At 44.5% G+C, this 14,070-nt stretch overlaps 1 protein-coding gene across 4 annotated transcripts in view; it reads right to left on the bottom strand.

Moving 5' to 3' along the window:
* The window catches only part of LOC309560040 (N-acetyllactosaminide alpha-1,3-galactosyltransferase-like), a 239,112-nt gene that overhangs the window by 97,748 nt on the left and 127,294 nt on the right, over nucleotides 1–14,070 (bottom strand). For 3 of the 4 annotated variants that reach the window (XM_082263546.1, XM_082263545.1, XM_082263544.1), the window contains one exon: nucleotides 8,286–8,413. In XM_082263546.1, coding sequence (XP_082119672.1) covers nucleotides 8,286–8,288 — 3 coding nt within the window. In that variant the 5' untranslated portion in view covers nucleotides 8,289–8,413. Of the gene's footprint in view, nucleotides 1–8,285; nucleotides 8,414–8,505; nucleotides 8,524–14,070 lie in introns of those variants that run through there. The other variant, XM_082263547.1, reaches the window with a different exon arrangement.

Below are 14,070 nucleotides of genomic sequence, written 5' to 3' on the forward strand. Positions count from 1 at the left end.
TTGTACCTTTTTTGGGCGTCATGCGGTGTTTGTGCGATGTTACCGCGATTCGGCAGGCGGAAATGGCGGCAACATCGCACAGCGTTTGGGGTGCTATTGCAAATCACGGGCAACGCACAGGCGTCCCGCAATTTGCAATGATTTCCGGATCGCGGGCAGAATCGCGGTGATTCTGCCTGCGATCGATACGCTCACATGTGAACGTAGCCTTATGGGTGTCAATTTCTGGGCACTGATGAGGTGACTGTTGGGTGACAGGTGACATTGGGGGGGCTGAGGACTGTGTGTGGGGGACCTTTATTTGTGTGCTTTTTACTTTTTACAGGGGTACAGAGCAGTAACTCAATGTTTCTAGCTCTTCTCCCCTCACACTGGAAGCTGTATGAGGAGAGAAGAGCTAGTAACACTGAGTTACTGCTCTTTGTTTACATTTTGTGATCGGCTGTGAATGGATTCACAGCCGATCACATAGTAAACAGTCACTGTCAGTGACTGCTTACTACCGCCGGTGACAGCTGTGTTCCTACGGAACACAGTGCCACCGACATGACCGCGCTGCGCGCTCCCGATCGCGCATGCGCGGTCATCTCCCGGGCGCCTCCATTGTGATCGGCTGTGTCATTGGAACACAGCCGATCACGTGGGAAACAGCCATGCCTATTGGCTGTTTCCCCCCTGCCGGTGACCGGCTGTGTCCCGGGGACACGCCGACACCGGCAGTGCACGGCGGCGCGCCCGCGATCGCGCGCCTGCCGTGCATTTACTGGGTCACGTCATATGACGTCCGCCCAGGATAATAGCCGCACCGTCCCGCCGTCATATGACGGCGGGCGGGCGGTAAGTGGTTAATAACTACATAACACAGTACTTGTACTTTTACTTTCAGTACTTGAGTAGCAATTTTTTTTAAAAAACTACTTGCAATACTTAAGTACAAAAAATGTTGAATACTTTAGTACTTCTACTCAAGTCACTTTTTGATCGAGCACTTCCACTTCTACTCAAGTCACTTTTTGATCGAGCACTTCCACTTCTACTCAAGTCACTTTTTGATCGAGCACTTCCACTTCTACTCAAGTCACTTTTTGATCGAGCACTTGTACTTTTACTCAAGTATGGGTTTCGAGTACTTTATACAACTCTGGCTGCGGCTCAGGTGCGAATTCGAGCAAACATTCAGGCCTGATTCGAACCTGAAGCGGTGAACAGGAACGCATCGGACCCCAGGCTGGGAACCGCAGCTGCACATATGTGAACCCGGCCTCAAAGTGATTGTAAACGATCACCTTGTAAAACCACCCATTCAGTTCAAAATATAAATAAAATGCAAAACATTTGTGTATAGATAAATCATATAACAATAAGTGCCGGTTCACACTAGGGCGACCTGTGAGGCGACCTGGTCGCCTCACAGGTCGCCGCAGGTTGCCTCCCATAGGGAAGCTGCGGACCCGTTATAATAGGAGCGACACAAGTCGCTCCGACCTGGAAAAAGGGTCCGGAGCTTCTTTGGGGCGACCCGGAGGCGACCGCCATAGACTTCAATGTTATGAAGTCCGTGGCGGCCGCTCCGAGGTCGCGGCGCGCTGCTCGCAGCGCGACCTCGGAGGTCACGGTGCGAAGTAGCGTCGCTGCAGTGTGAACCGGCGCTAAGAGATCACATCCCTCTGTTCTCAGCCTGCAGTCAATCCATTTAAGTAGTGAGATTTAAAAGTCTGTGAGATTTGTAACGATTTGATAAGACATCAGTGAGAGTGGCTGTCCATGTCACAGGGAGAAACAGTGATGTTATGAACAAAAGTTTAACTAGCAAAAAAATATTAAAACAAAAATAAAAAAAAATGTAACTTCTTTCAGAGCTCAAGCAGTGCTGATATAGACACAGGTATGATTTTCAGCACAATTTACATTATAGTCTACTCTATTGCCTCGTACACACGCAACGATTATCTGCCGACCGATCGTCCGACTTTTGTCCAGAGTTGTGTTGTGTTGGTTGGAATGTGCCTAGACTGCGCACGATTTTTCTTGGCCAACAAAAATCTACTTCAGAAGTGATGTCATGTGATGGTTTACTTTCCGCGTGTTTTTTCTTCTCTAAGCATGCCCAGTCTTGCTCATTAGATTTTTGTCTGCCGAAATCTGTACTGACTGACGGAAAATCGGCCATTGTGGTGACGGCAGACAAAAATGTTATAGCCTGCACACCAGATTTTATTCAGCCGGAGTCGGTTGTCGGAAGCATCATACTAACAAGCCGAAAATCGGCCGATCGGACGTTGGCCAAAAATTCACGGCCAATTATCGACGCGTGTGTACGAAGCATATGGCAGTGAAATTGTGCTGAAGCTGATGTAGAAAAGTAACAAACAGCCAGACAATACATTTCCAAAAAGGAAGGGAGGTTTAACCACTTTAGCCCCAAGCCTATTTTTGACACTTCTTCTTTACAAGATAAAATCAGTATCTTTTGAGTTACTGGCCGGATCACCAGATGAAAATAGAAGAAAGCCAAAAGAAGAAAATGAACGCAGCCATCACAGCTACAGTGCATCCAGAAAGTATTCACAGCACTTCACTTTTTCCACATTTTGTTGTATTACAGCCTTATTCCAAAATTGATTCAATTCATTATTTACCTCAAAATTCTACAAACAATACCCCATAATGACAACATGAAAGATGGCTGTTTGAAATCTTTGCAAATTTATTAAAAATAAAAAACAAAAAAAAACCCATGTAGATAAGTATTCACAGCCTTTTCCATGACACTCGAAATTGAGCTTAGTTGCATCCTGTTTCCACTTATAATCCTTGAGATGTTTCTACAACTTTATTGGAGTCCACCTGTGGTAAATTCAGTTGATTGGATATGATTTGAAAAGGCACACACCTGTCTGTATAAGGTCCCACAGTTAACAGTGCATGTCAGAGCACAAACCAAGCCATGAAGTCCAAGAAATTGTCTGTGGACATCTGAGACAGGATTGTATCGAAGCACAGATCTGGGGGAAGGGTAAAGAAAATTTTCTACAGCATTGAAGGTCCCAATGAGCACAGTTGCCTCCATCATCCATAAATGGAAGAAGTTTGGAACCACCAAAACTCTTCCTAGAGAGGGCTGCCCAGGCCAAGCTGAGCAATCGGGGGAGAAGGGCCTTAGTCAGGGAGAGACCAAGAACCTGATGGTCACTCTGACAGAGCTCCAGCGTTTCTCTGTGCAGAAAGGAGAACCTTCCAGAAGAACAACTATCTCTGCCAATCAGGCCTGTATGGTAGAGTAGCCAATCTGAAGCCACTCCTCAGTAAAAGGCACATGACAGCCCACCTGGAGTTTGCCAAAAAAGGCACCTGAAGGACTCTCAGATCGAATGACCAAAAAAAGATTGAACTCTTTGGCCTGAATGGCAAGCGTCATGTCTAGAAAAAAAGAGGCACTGCTCATCACCTGGCCAATACCATCTCTACAGTGAAGCATGGTGGTGGCAGCTTCATGCTGTGGGATGTTTTTCAGGGGCAGGAACTGGGAGACTAGTCAGGATCGAGGGAAAGATTAATTCAGCAATGTTAACCTGAATGAAATGAAAATGAAAACCAATGAAAACCTGCTACAGAGGGTTCTGGACCTCAAACTGGGGTGAAGGTTCATCTTCCAACAGGACATCGACCCTAAGCACACAGCCAAGATAAACAAGGAGTCGCTACGAGACAACTCTGTGAATGTCCTTGAGTAGCCCAACCAGAGCCCAGACTTAACCCCATTTAAACATCTTAGGGGAGATCTGAAAATGGCTGTGCACCGACGCTCCTCATCCAACCTGATGGAGCTTGAGAGGTCCTACAAAGAAGAATGGGAGAAACTGCCCAAAAATAGGTGTGCCAAGCTTGTAGCATCAAATTAAAAAACACTTGAGGCTGCAATTGGTGGCAAAGGCGCTTCAACAAAGTATAGAGCAAAGGCTGTGAATACATGGGATTTTTTTCATTTTTTATTTTTAATAAATTTGCAAAGATTTTAAGCAAACTTCTTTCACATTGTCATTATGGGGTATTGTTTGTAGAATTTTGAGAAAAAAAAATGAATTTAATCCATTTTGGAATAGGGCTGTAATATAACAAGATTTTAAAAAAGTGAAGCGCTGTAAATACTTTCCGGATGCACTGTAATTAGAATTGGTAAGGTGCAATATAATAAATGTTTACTTTTGTTTTTTTATTACTGCTTTAACTCTTAATTTTCTTACAGTGGAGGAAGCTAAAGAACTAAAATGATTTAATCCATTTCCTTTTTTATTTTATTTTATTGCTATTATCTTTCGATTATGCCTTTTAATATTTAATATAACACCTCAATCAAACTAATTAACCCCTTGCCGACCACCCGCCGCAGATATACTGCGTCAGGTTGGCTCGGCTACACGAACCGACATATAGGTACGTCGGTGTGCAGGAGTGCTCCCGGAGGCACGCTCGCACCCCCATTAGGCAGTGGGGAAGCCGATCCACGGGGCTGGCGGCCGCGATCGCTCCCCGTGGAGAGAAAATGACGGTCTGCTGTTGTAAACACAGCAGACTGTTGTTCTCTCTGGAATGAACACAGAGAGCCTGTGATCCTACTATATAGGATCACAGGTCTCTGTGTTGATTCCACAAGCCCATCCCCCTCACAGTTAGTAAACACCCCCTAGGCTCACACTTAACCCTTTGATCGCCCCTGTCATTATTACAGTAACAGTGCATATTTTTAGCACTGATTACTGTAGTAATGTCACTGGTCCCCCCAAACGTGTCAAAAGTGTCAGTTAGGGGTCCGATCTGTCCGCCTCAATGTCGCAGTCCCGCTGAAAATCGCAGATCGCCACCATTACTAGTAAAAAAATAAAAATGACATTAATCTTTACCCTAGTTTGTAGACGCGATAACTTTTGCGCAAACCAATCAAAATACGCTTATTGCGATTTTTTTTTTTTTTACCAAAAATATTTAGCAGAATACAAATTTGCCTAAAATGATGAAAAAATTTGATTTTTACATTTTATTTATTGGGAATGTCATATAGCAGAATGTGAAAATGTTTTTTTTTTTTTTTTTTTCAGAATTGTCGCTCTTTTTTTGTTTATAGCGCAAAAAAAAAAAATTGCACAGGTAATCAAATACCACCAAAAGAAAGCTCTATTTGGGGGGAAAAAATTACATCAATTTTTTTTGGGTACAGCGTCGCAAAAAATGTCCTTGTCATTAACGGGGTAAAACCTTCCAGTCCAGAAGTGGTTAATATTTAAGAAGAATACCAAAATGAAAAAGCATAAAATTCTCTTCTATCCGTTGTATATTACACTGGTGATAAATTCTTACAGTCTGCTGTGTCACCTCCATCTGCCTCTGGAAACGCATTTGTTGCTTCCTTGCTGTATTACTATTTTTGTAAGGATCCTATGAAAAAAAAAATCATAACCCCCCACCCCTTTCACAAACAGACCCGTGGGATTCCCCTGGGCAGAGAATCTCTAAAATCTCAAAGACTAGAATGCTCCACTCACAGTCCATCTAATTAAAGTGAAGTACGCCCTTGCCAATACTACAAAGTTATAGGCTCCTTTCACACAAGCGGTGTGCTCGGCGGACTCTGTTTTGCTCAGCGGGGATCGATCCGCTGATCCACACTGAGCAGGCTGATAACAGGTCCATCTCCTCTTACTTCGCAGAGACGGAGCTGTCAGAGCCCCGCTCTCCTCTATGGGAGATCAGATGAAAACGGACTGCCTGTCCGTTTTCATCCGATCCGATCCTCCAGACGGATGGAAAATAGGGTTTCCATCCATCGAGATTTCCCGGACAGGATCGGATCGGATAGCAGCGGGTGTCAGCGGAGATGTCTCCGCTGACATCAGTTTCCCCATAGAGGTACACGGAGCATCCGATCAGGTCCGCCTGAAAAACTGACAGGCGGACTGGATCGGAAAGCCCGTGTTAACCACTTGCCGACGTATATAAACGTCACTAGCCTGTGAGGCTCTGGGGAGTGAGCGCGCGCCGCCGGAGGTGCGCTTCCGCTCCCGCGCGGTCACGGACCCCCCCCTGCACGTGTGACCGGCGGACCCAATGTCCGCCGGTCACTCTCCGATCGTCGCTGCAGAGGGAGAAAGTCAGGCGGCTAGTGTAAACAAGCCGCCTGTCATTCTCCCCTGTGTAGAAACAGTGATCATACGGTTTTACTATGTAGGATTGTTGATCAGTGTTCCTACAGCTCAAGCCACAGCCATAGTTAGAAGCACGCCCCTAGGGACACACACAGCCCCTCCCTCTCAAATAAAGTTAACCCCTTCACTACCAGTGTATTTTTACAGTAACAGTGCATATGTATAGCACTGATTACTTCAGTAATGTCACTGGTACCCCCAAAAGTGTCAAAAATGTCAGTCAAGGGTCCGATCTGTCCGCCGCAATGTCGCAGTACCGCAAAAAAAAATCGCAGATTGCCGCCATTACGCGTTAAAAAAAAAACAACAAAAATGACAAAAATCTTTCCCTTTGTTAGTAAACGCGATAACTTTTGCGCAAACCAATCAAAATCCGCTTTTTGCGATTTTTTTTACCAAACATATGTAGCATAAAAGAAATTGGCCGAAAATGTTAAAAAATTTTGATTTTTACATTTTTTTGGGGGAATTTCATATTAAAAAATGTGAAAAATATTGTTATTTTTGCAAAATTGACGCTCTTTTTTTGTTTGTTTTGATCAAAAAAAAATCGCACAGGTGATCAAATACCACCAAAATAAAGCTCTGTTTGTGGGAAAAAAAGGACATCAAATTAGTTTAGGTACGGCGTCGCACGACCGTGCAATTGTCCGTTAAAGTAACGCAGTGCTGAATCGCAAAATAGGGCCTGGTCATTAACCACTTTACCACCGGGGGATTTTGCTGTCTTACGTCCAGGCCACTTTTTGCGCTTCGGCGCTGTGCGACTTTAACTGACAATTGCGCGGTCGTGCGACGCCGTACCCAAACAAAATTTACGTCCTTTTTTCCCCACAAACAGAGCTTTCTTTTGGTGGTATTTGATCACCTGTGCGATTTTTACTTTTTGCGCTATGAACAAAAAAATAGCGTTTATTTTGAAAAAAATAACAATATTTTTAACATTTTTTTATATGAAATTCCTCCCAAAAAATATGTAAAAATCACGCAGTGCCGAATCGCAAAATACCCCCTGGTCAGGAAGGGGGTAAAATCTTCCGGGGCTTAAGTGGTTGAAGGGGCCTTAAAGGGTTTGCCTCATCCCTGTAACTGCTACATCTGGAAGAGAGCTTGTTCTTTTGAAAAACAAGAGTTACTGGCTGGATCCCCAGAGCAATATATAAGAAAGAATGCAGAAAACCAATGCAATCACATCTAAGAATTGGTAAGCTGCAATATAATTAATGTTTACTTTTGGATTTAATATTGCTTTAACTCATAATTATATTACAGTGGAGGAAGCTAAAGAACTAAAATGATTTAACCCATTTCCTTTTTTAAATGCTTTTATCTTTTGATTATGCCTCTTATTATTTAATATAACACCTCAATCAAACTATCGTATTTTCCGGCGTATAAGACGACTGGGCGTATAAGACGACCCCCCTATTACATGATCTACCGGTAATACTTATACTTAGGTTACCTTGGAGATATTATACTGGCGTATAAGACGACCCCCCATTTTTGGGGGATTTTTTTGAGGTTCAAAAGTAGTCTTATACGCCAGAAAATACAGTAATTAATGTCTAAGAAAAATAGCAAAATGACAAAGCCTAAAATACTCCTCCTACCGTTTTATTACACACGTGATAAATTCTTACAGTCCGCTGCGTCACCCCCCTCTACCTCTGAATACTCATCTGTTGCTTCCCTTCTGTTTTACTATTTTTTTAAGGATTTTTTTTTTTTTTTAAGGATCCTATGGGGGATAAAAAATCATAACCCCCCCTCCCCCCTTCACAAACAGGCTCTTGGGAGAATCTCGCAAACACTAAAACGCTCCAAGCTCAATACATTGTATTAAAGTAAAAGTACACCCTTGTTAATACTATGACTCATCCTCCTGACTTTCAAGGATCTCTCTGAGCCTTCCCACCCCCAAACAAAAAATCTTAACTATGACTTTTTCTTTTTTTGATTATTTACAGTTTCTCTAAATTATTTTCTCTACTAACGAGAAGTAGCATCTGTAGAGGAATACACGGGAAAACAACACGCAGTTAACTTTTAGCAAACTGTAAGGGAAGTATGATCGCTACTCACCATGCTTGTCACTCCGGCAGCTTACTTCATCCACAAGGCATCTGCATGATTCTAAAAACTGCTCCAAGCTCTGAGTGGGTGTGGTGTTTTATGTTCTAGGTGTCCACTCACATTTCATTAAAGGGATCCTGTAAGGAACAATGTATGACAGCTGACATTACGAAATTGATTTTTTAAAAGTGCCCTCCTCCTGATCCCTACCTAAAAAAAAATCACTGACTTGGAATTAGCATGTTTAGACCTTAGCTCACAACTTGGGAGAGATTTCCCATCTCACATACTTGGCAACTGTCCTTTTTTTCCTGGGTCAGTCCCTGGAAATAGGAGCCTGTCCCAGGTAATTTATATTGTCCCTGGAAGCGCCTGTTAATCGGGCTGCCGTAAATGTTACGCAGAAGTAGTGCAGCTGAATGGCTTATTCCAACTCTGCTACTGTGGCCTTAAGTTTGAAATTCCCTTTTTAAATTGCTGTAATTCTCTCTATATTAAAGAGGTTGTAAACCGAGAAAAACATTTTATTTTTCTTTACATCCTGAAAGAGAAAGACATAATGAGCTAGTATGCATCGCATACTAGCTCATTATCAAATACTTACCTTAGAACGAGCCCCCGCCGCGGCGCTCGCTTACCTCCAAGACGGGCATCTTCCGTGATCGCGGCATCCGGCCATCTGATTGGCCGGAGCTGCGGTGACGTCACTCCCGCACACGCGCGCTGGAGCCAACGGTCACGGCACGGGGCTCTTAAGGAACGGCACGATCGGCCGTTCCTTCAGAGCGCATGCTCCAGTGATGTCACTGGCTGCATGAAATGTAAATATCTCCTAAACGGTGCATGTTTAGGAGATATTTACAGTACCTATAGGTAAGCCTTATCATAGGATCACCTATAGGTAAAAGTGTCAGAGGAGGGTTTACTTCCTCTTTAAGTAGATTTTATAATCTGATAAGTAGGCGAGATTAACCACTTAAGCCCCGGAAGATTTTACCCCCTTCCTGACCAGGGCCTATTTTGCGATTCGGCACTGTGTGACTTTAACTGACAATTGCGCGGTCGTGCGACTCTGTACCTAAACTAATTTGACGTCCTTTTTTTCCCACAAACAGAGCTTTCTTTTGGTGGTATTTGATCACTTGTGCAATTTTTTGATCACGCGCTATAAGCAATAAAAGAGCGACAATTTTGCAAAAATAACAATATTTTTCAAATTTTTTTATCTGAAATTCCCCAACAAAAAATGTAAAAATCAAAATTTTTTAACATTTTCGGCCAATTTGTTTTATGCTACCTATGTTTGGTAAAAAAAATCGCAAAAAGCGTATTTTGATTGGTTTGCGCAAAAGTTATCGCGTTTACTAACAAAGGGAAAGATTTTTGTCATTTTTGTTGTTTTTTTTCTTAACGCGTAATGGCGGCGATCTGCGATTTTTTTTTCGGTACTGCGACATTGGGGCGGACAGATCGGACCTTTGACTGACATTTTTGACACTTTTGGGGTTACCAGTGATATTTCTACAGTAATCAGTGCTATAAATATGCACTGTTACTGTAAAATTACACTGGCAGTGAAGGGGTTAACTTTATTTGAGAGGGAGGGGCTGTGTGTGTCCCTAGGGGTGTGCTTCTAACTGTGATTGGCTGTGGCTTGAGCTGTAGGAACAATGATCAACGGTCCTACATAGTAGAACCGTATGATCACTATTCCTACACAGGGGAGAATGACAGGCGGCTTGTTTACACTAGCTGCCTGCCTTTCTCCCTCTCCACCGACGATCGCAGAGTGACCGGCGGACATCGGGTCCGCCAGTCACACGTGCGGGGGGGGGGGCCCGTGACCGCGCGCTCGCTCCCCAGAGCCTCACAGGCTAGTGACGTACCGATACTTCACTCTGCCTGTGAGGGGCTGACCGCCGCAGTATATGTACTTGCGGCGGTCGGCAAGCGGTTAACATGTTTAGACCTTAGCTCACAACTTGGGAGAGATTTCCCATCTCACATACTTGGCAACTGTCCCTTTTTTCCTGGGACAGTCCCTGCAAATAGGAGCCTGTCCCAGGTAATTTATATTGTCCCTGGAAGCGCCTGTTAATCGGGCTGCCGTAAATGTTACGCAGAAGTAGTGCAGCTGAATGGCTTATTCCAACTCTGCTACTTTGGCCTTAAGTTTGAAATTCCCTTTTTAATTTCCTGTAATTCTCTCTATATTAAGTAGATTTTATAATCTGATAAGTAGGCGAGATTAATTATGCAGAGTGGGCGGAGCTTCAGGGAAGTGGGTGTGGTAAGTAATTGATAGCTGTGCTGCAAAGTGTCCCTGGAAATCTTTCTTAAATGTTGGCAACTATGATCTCATATTAAGGAGGATATCTTTTAGCACAAAGCATGGATTCCCCCCTGCCATCTCCCCTGTTATGTTGATCGTGAAGAAATTTCATACGAACGATTCGATCAGATCCGCCTGTCAGTTTTTTAGGCAGATCTGATTGGATCCTCCATGCATCCCTATGCGGCAGCGGATGTCAGCGGTGACATGTCCGCTGACACTCGCTGCCATCCGCATCCGATCCTGTCCATGAAATCCGGATGGATGGAAACCCTATTTTCCATCCGTCCAGGGGATCGGATCGGATAGGATCAGGCGGTCCGCTCTCATCCGATTCCCCATAGAGAGCAGCGGGGCTCTGACACCTCCCTCTCCGCACACAGAGCGGAGTGGGAGCTATCACCTGCCTCCTCAGCGGGGATCGGTGTATCGATCCCCCACTGAACAGCACGGAGTCTGCCGACGGAGATGGACCGTGTTAAAGGAGCCTAATTTGAACAAAATGATTGGAAAAGGGTCCTTTCACACGAACGATCCGATCAGATCCACCTGTCAGTTTCTTAGGTGGATCTGATTGGATCCTCCATGCATCCCTATGGGGCAGCGGATGTCAGTGGAGATATGTCCGCTGACACCCGCTGCCATCCGCATCCGATCCTGTCCATGAAATCCGGACGGATGGATACCCTATTTTCCATCCTTCCAGGGGATCGGATCAGATCGGATGAGAGCGGACAGGCGGTCCGCTCTCATCCGATTCCCCATAGAGAACAGCGGGGCTCTGACACTTCCCTCTCCGCACACAGTGCAGAGACAAAGCTGTCATCCGCCGATCCCCGCTGAGTAGAGATGTTCCGAACTATTCGCCGGCGAACAGTTCCCGGCGAACATCGCTTGTTCGCGTTCTCCTCGGCGGGCGAACATATGCGATGTTCGGTCCGCCCCCTATACATCATCATTGAGCAAATTTGACCCTGTACCTCACAGTCAGCAGACACATTCCAGCCAATCAGCATACCCTCCCTCCCAGACCCTCCCACCTCCTATAAAAAAGCAAGGACAGCATCCATCTTAGATTCATTCTGAAGCTGCAGAGTTAGTTAGAGCAGGTAGAGTGCTGCTGCTGAATTAATAGGGAAATCATTAGCTAGGCCAGTGTTCTGTGACCACTCCTGCTGTAAGGACAGCATCCTGACAGCACCCCAAAAAGCCCTTTTTAGGGCTGGTACATCAGTCTGCTTTTATTTATTTTTTTCTATATATATACAGACTGCACTGTGTGCAAACCACTCATATCGGGTGGCACAGTACCTTGCAGATAAAAAAGTCATTTAATTTTTACCCTTTAACCACTTAAGCCCCGGAGGATTTGGCTGCTAAAAGACCAGGGGTTTTTTTACGATTTTTTACTGCGTGACTTTGACGGACAATTGCGCGGTCGTGCGACGCTGTACCTAAACGAATTTCACGTCCTTTTTTTCCCACGAATAGAGCTTTCTTTTGGTGGTATTTGATCACCTGTGCGATTTTTTGATCATGCGCTATAAACAAAAAAAGAGCGTAATTTTTGCAAAAATAACAATATTTTTCACTTTTTTTTATATGAAATTCCCCCCAAAAAAAATGTAAAAATCAAAATTTTTTAACATTTTCGGCCAAATTGTTTTACGCTACATATGTTTGGTATAAAAAATCGCAAAAAGTGTATTTTGATTGGTTTGCGCAAAAGTTATCGCGTTTACTAACAAAGGGAAAGATTTTTGTCATTTTTGGTGTTTTTTTTTTTTTTAACGAGTAATGGCGGCGATCTGCGATTTTTTTTGCGGTACTGCGACATTGCGCTGGACAGATCGGACCCTTGACTGACATTTTTGACACTTTTGGGGGTACCAGTGACATTACTGCAGTAATCAGTGCTATACATATGCACTGTTACTGCAAAAATGACACTGGCAGGGAAGGGGTTAACTTTATTGGACAGGGAGGGGTTAAGTGTGTCATAGGGGCGTGTTTCTAACTGTGCAGGGACATTGCTATTGGTGTAAAAACAAAGATCAACGGTTCTACATAGAAGAACCGTCTGATCTTCATTTTTGCACCAGGGAGAATGACGGGCGGCTTGTTTACATAAGCCGCTCCACCTTTCTCCCTTCACAGGAGCGATCGTAGTGGGACACACACACACTGACTTGTCTGTGAACGAGCCGAGGCGCGCGCCCGCCCGCAATAGGCTCACAAGTCAGTGACAGGCGAGTGACGTATCCATACGTCACTCTGCCTGGCCGGGGTTGACCGCCGCAGTATATAGTCGTGCGGCGGTCGGCAACCGGTTAATATAATTGCAGTTGCCTGCCAGTGTGTGTCAGGCCCACTGACTGAACTGTGCCCACTGCCAGTGCCCACCACTCATATAGGGTGGCACAGCACCTTGCAGATAAAAAAATCATTTAATTTTTCCTCTGTAATATAATTGCAGTTGCCTGCCAATGAGTGTCAGGTCCACAGACTGTACTGTGCCCACTGCCCACCACTCATTTAGGGTGGCACAGCACCTTGCAGATAAAAAACGGAAAATTGTATCATACTTACCGTAATTTTCCTTTCCTGGTGCCTATCCATGGCAGCATACTAGTGATAGAGCTCCGCCTCGACTCCACCTTCAGGATCAGTGAATAGCATAAATTAAAAGGTATAGCCCCCCCCATCATTCTCCGTAAATAGGAAAACCGAGGGAGGGATAGTATGCTGCCATGGATAGGCACCAGGAAAGGAAAATTACGGTAAGTATGATACAATTTTCCGTTTTCCTGGTGCCTCCATGGCAGCATACTAGTGATAAATAACTAGCTTACACGGGTGGGATAATGCTTAATCAAAAAATAAAGTTTAATTAGACAAAGACATTGCTGCTTGAACAACTCGTCTTCCAAATTCAACCGTCGTTAGGGCCCCTGGATCAACTCTATAGTGTCTGAGAAACGTGTGCTGTGACGACCAAGATGCCGCCCTGCATATTGTCTCCAATGAGACGTTTGCTCTCGTTGCCCATGAAGTTGACACTGCCCTTGTTGAGTGTGCGTTCACTCTGGAAGGAACATCCATGTTTTGTGCAGTATAGGCCTTTTGAATGGTCTTGACTACCCAGGATGCCAAGGTCCCTTTTGAGGCTTCCTTTCCTCTGTTTTTACCCCAAGGAATCACGAAAAGCTTTTCCGAGTTCCTGAAGGCTGCTGTCATTTCCAGATAGGCTTTTAATATCTTGGGAACATCTAGTTCCTGACACGAATCTGAGAAGACTGGTAATGCCCATGGTTCACTTAAGTTGTCTGGTGTAGTCACTTTCGGAGTAAAACCTCGAAGAGGCCGTAGCTCCACTCTGTCAGGAAAAAACGATATATGCTCCTCCCCTATTCCTAGGGAGTGCAAGTCTGAAATTCTTTTGCCGGAAGTGATCGCCACTAG

This window comes from Pelophylax lessonae, assembly GCF_965119305.1.
Source record: "Pelophylax lessonae genome assembly, chromosome: 7".
NCBI lineage: Eukaryota > Metazoa > Chordata > Amphibia > Anura > Ranidae > Pelophylax > Pelophylax lessonae.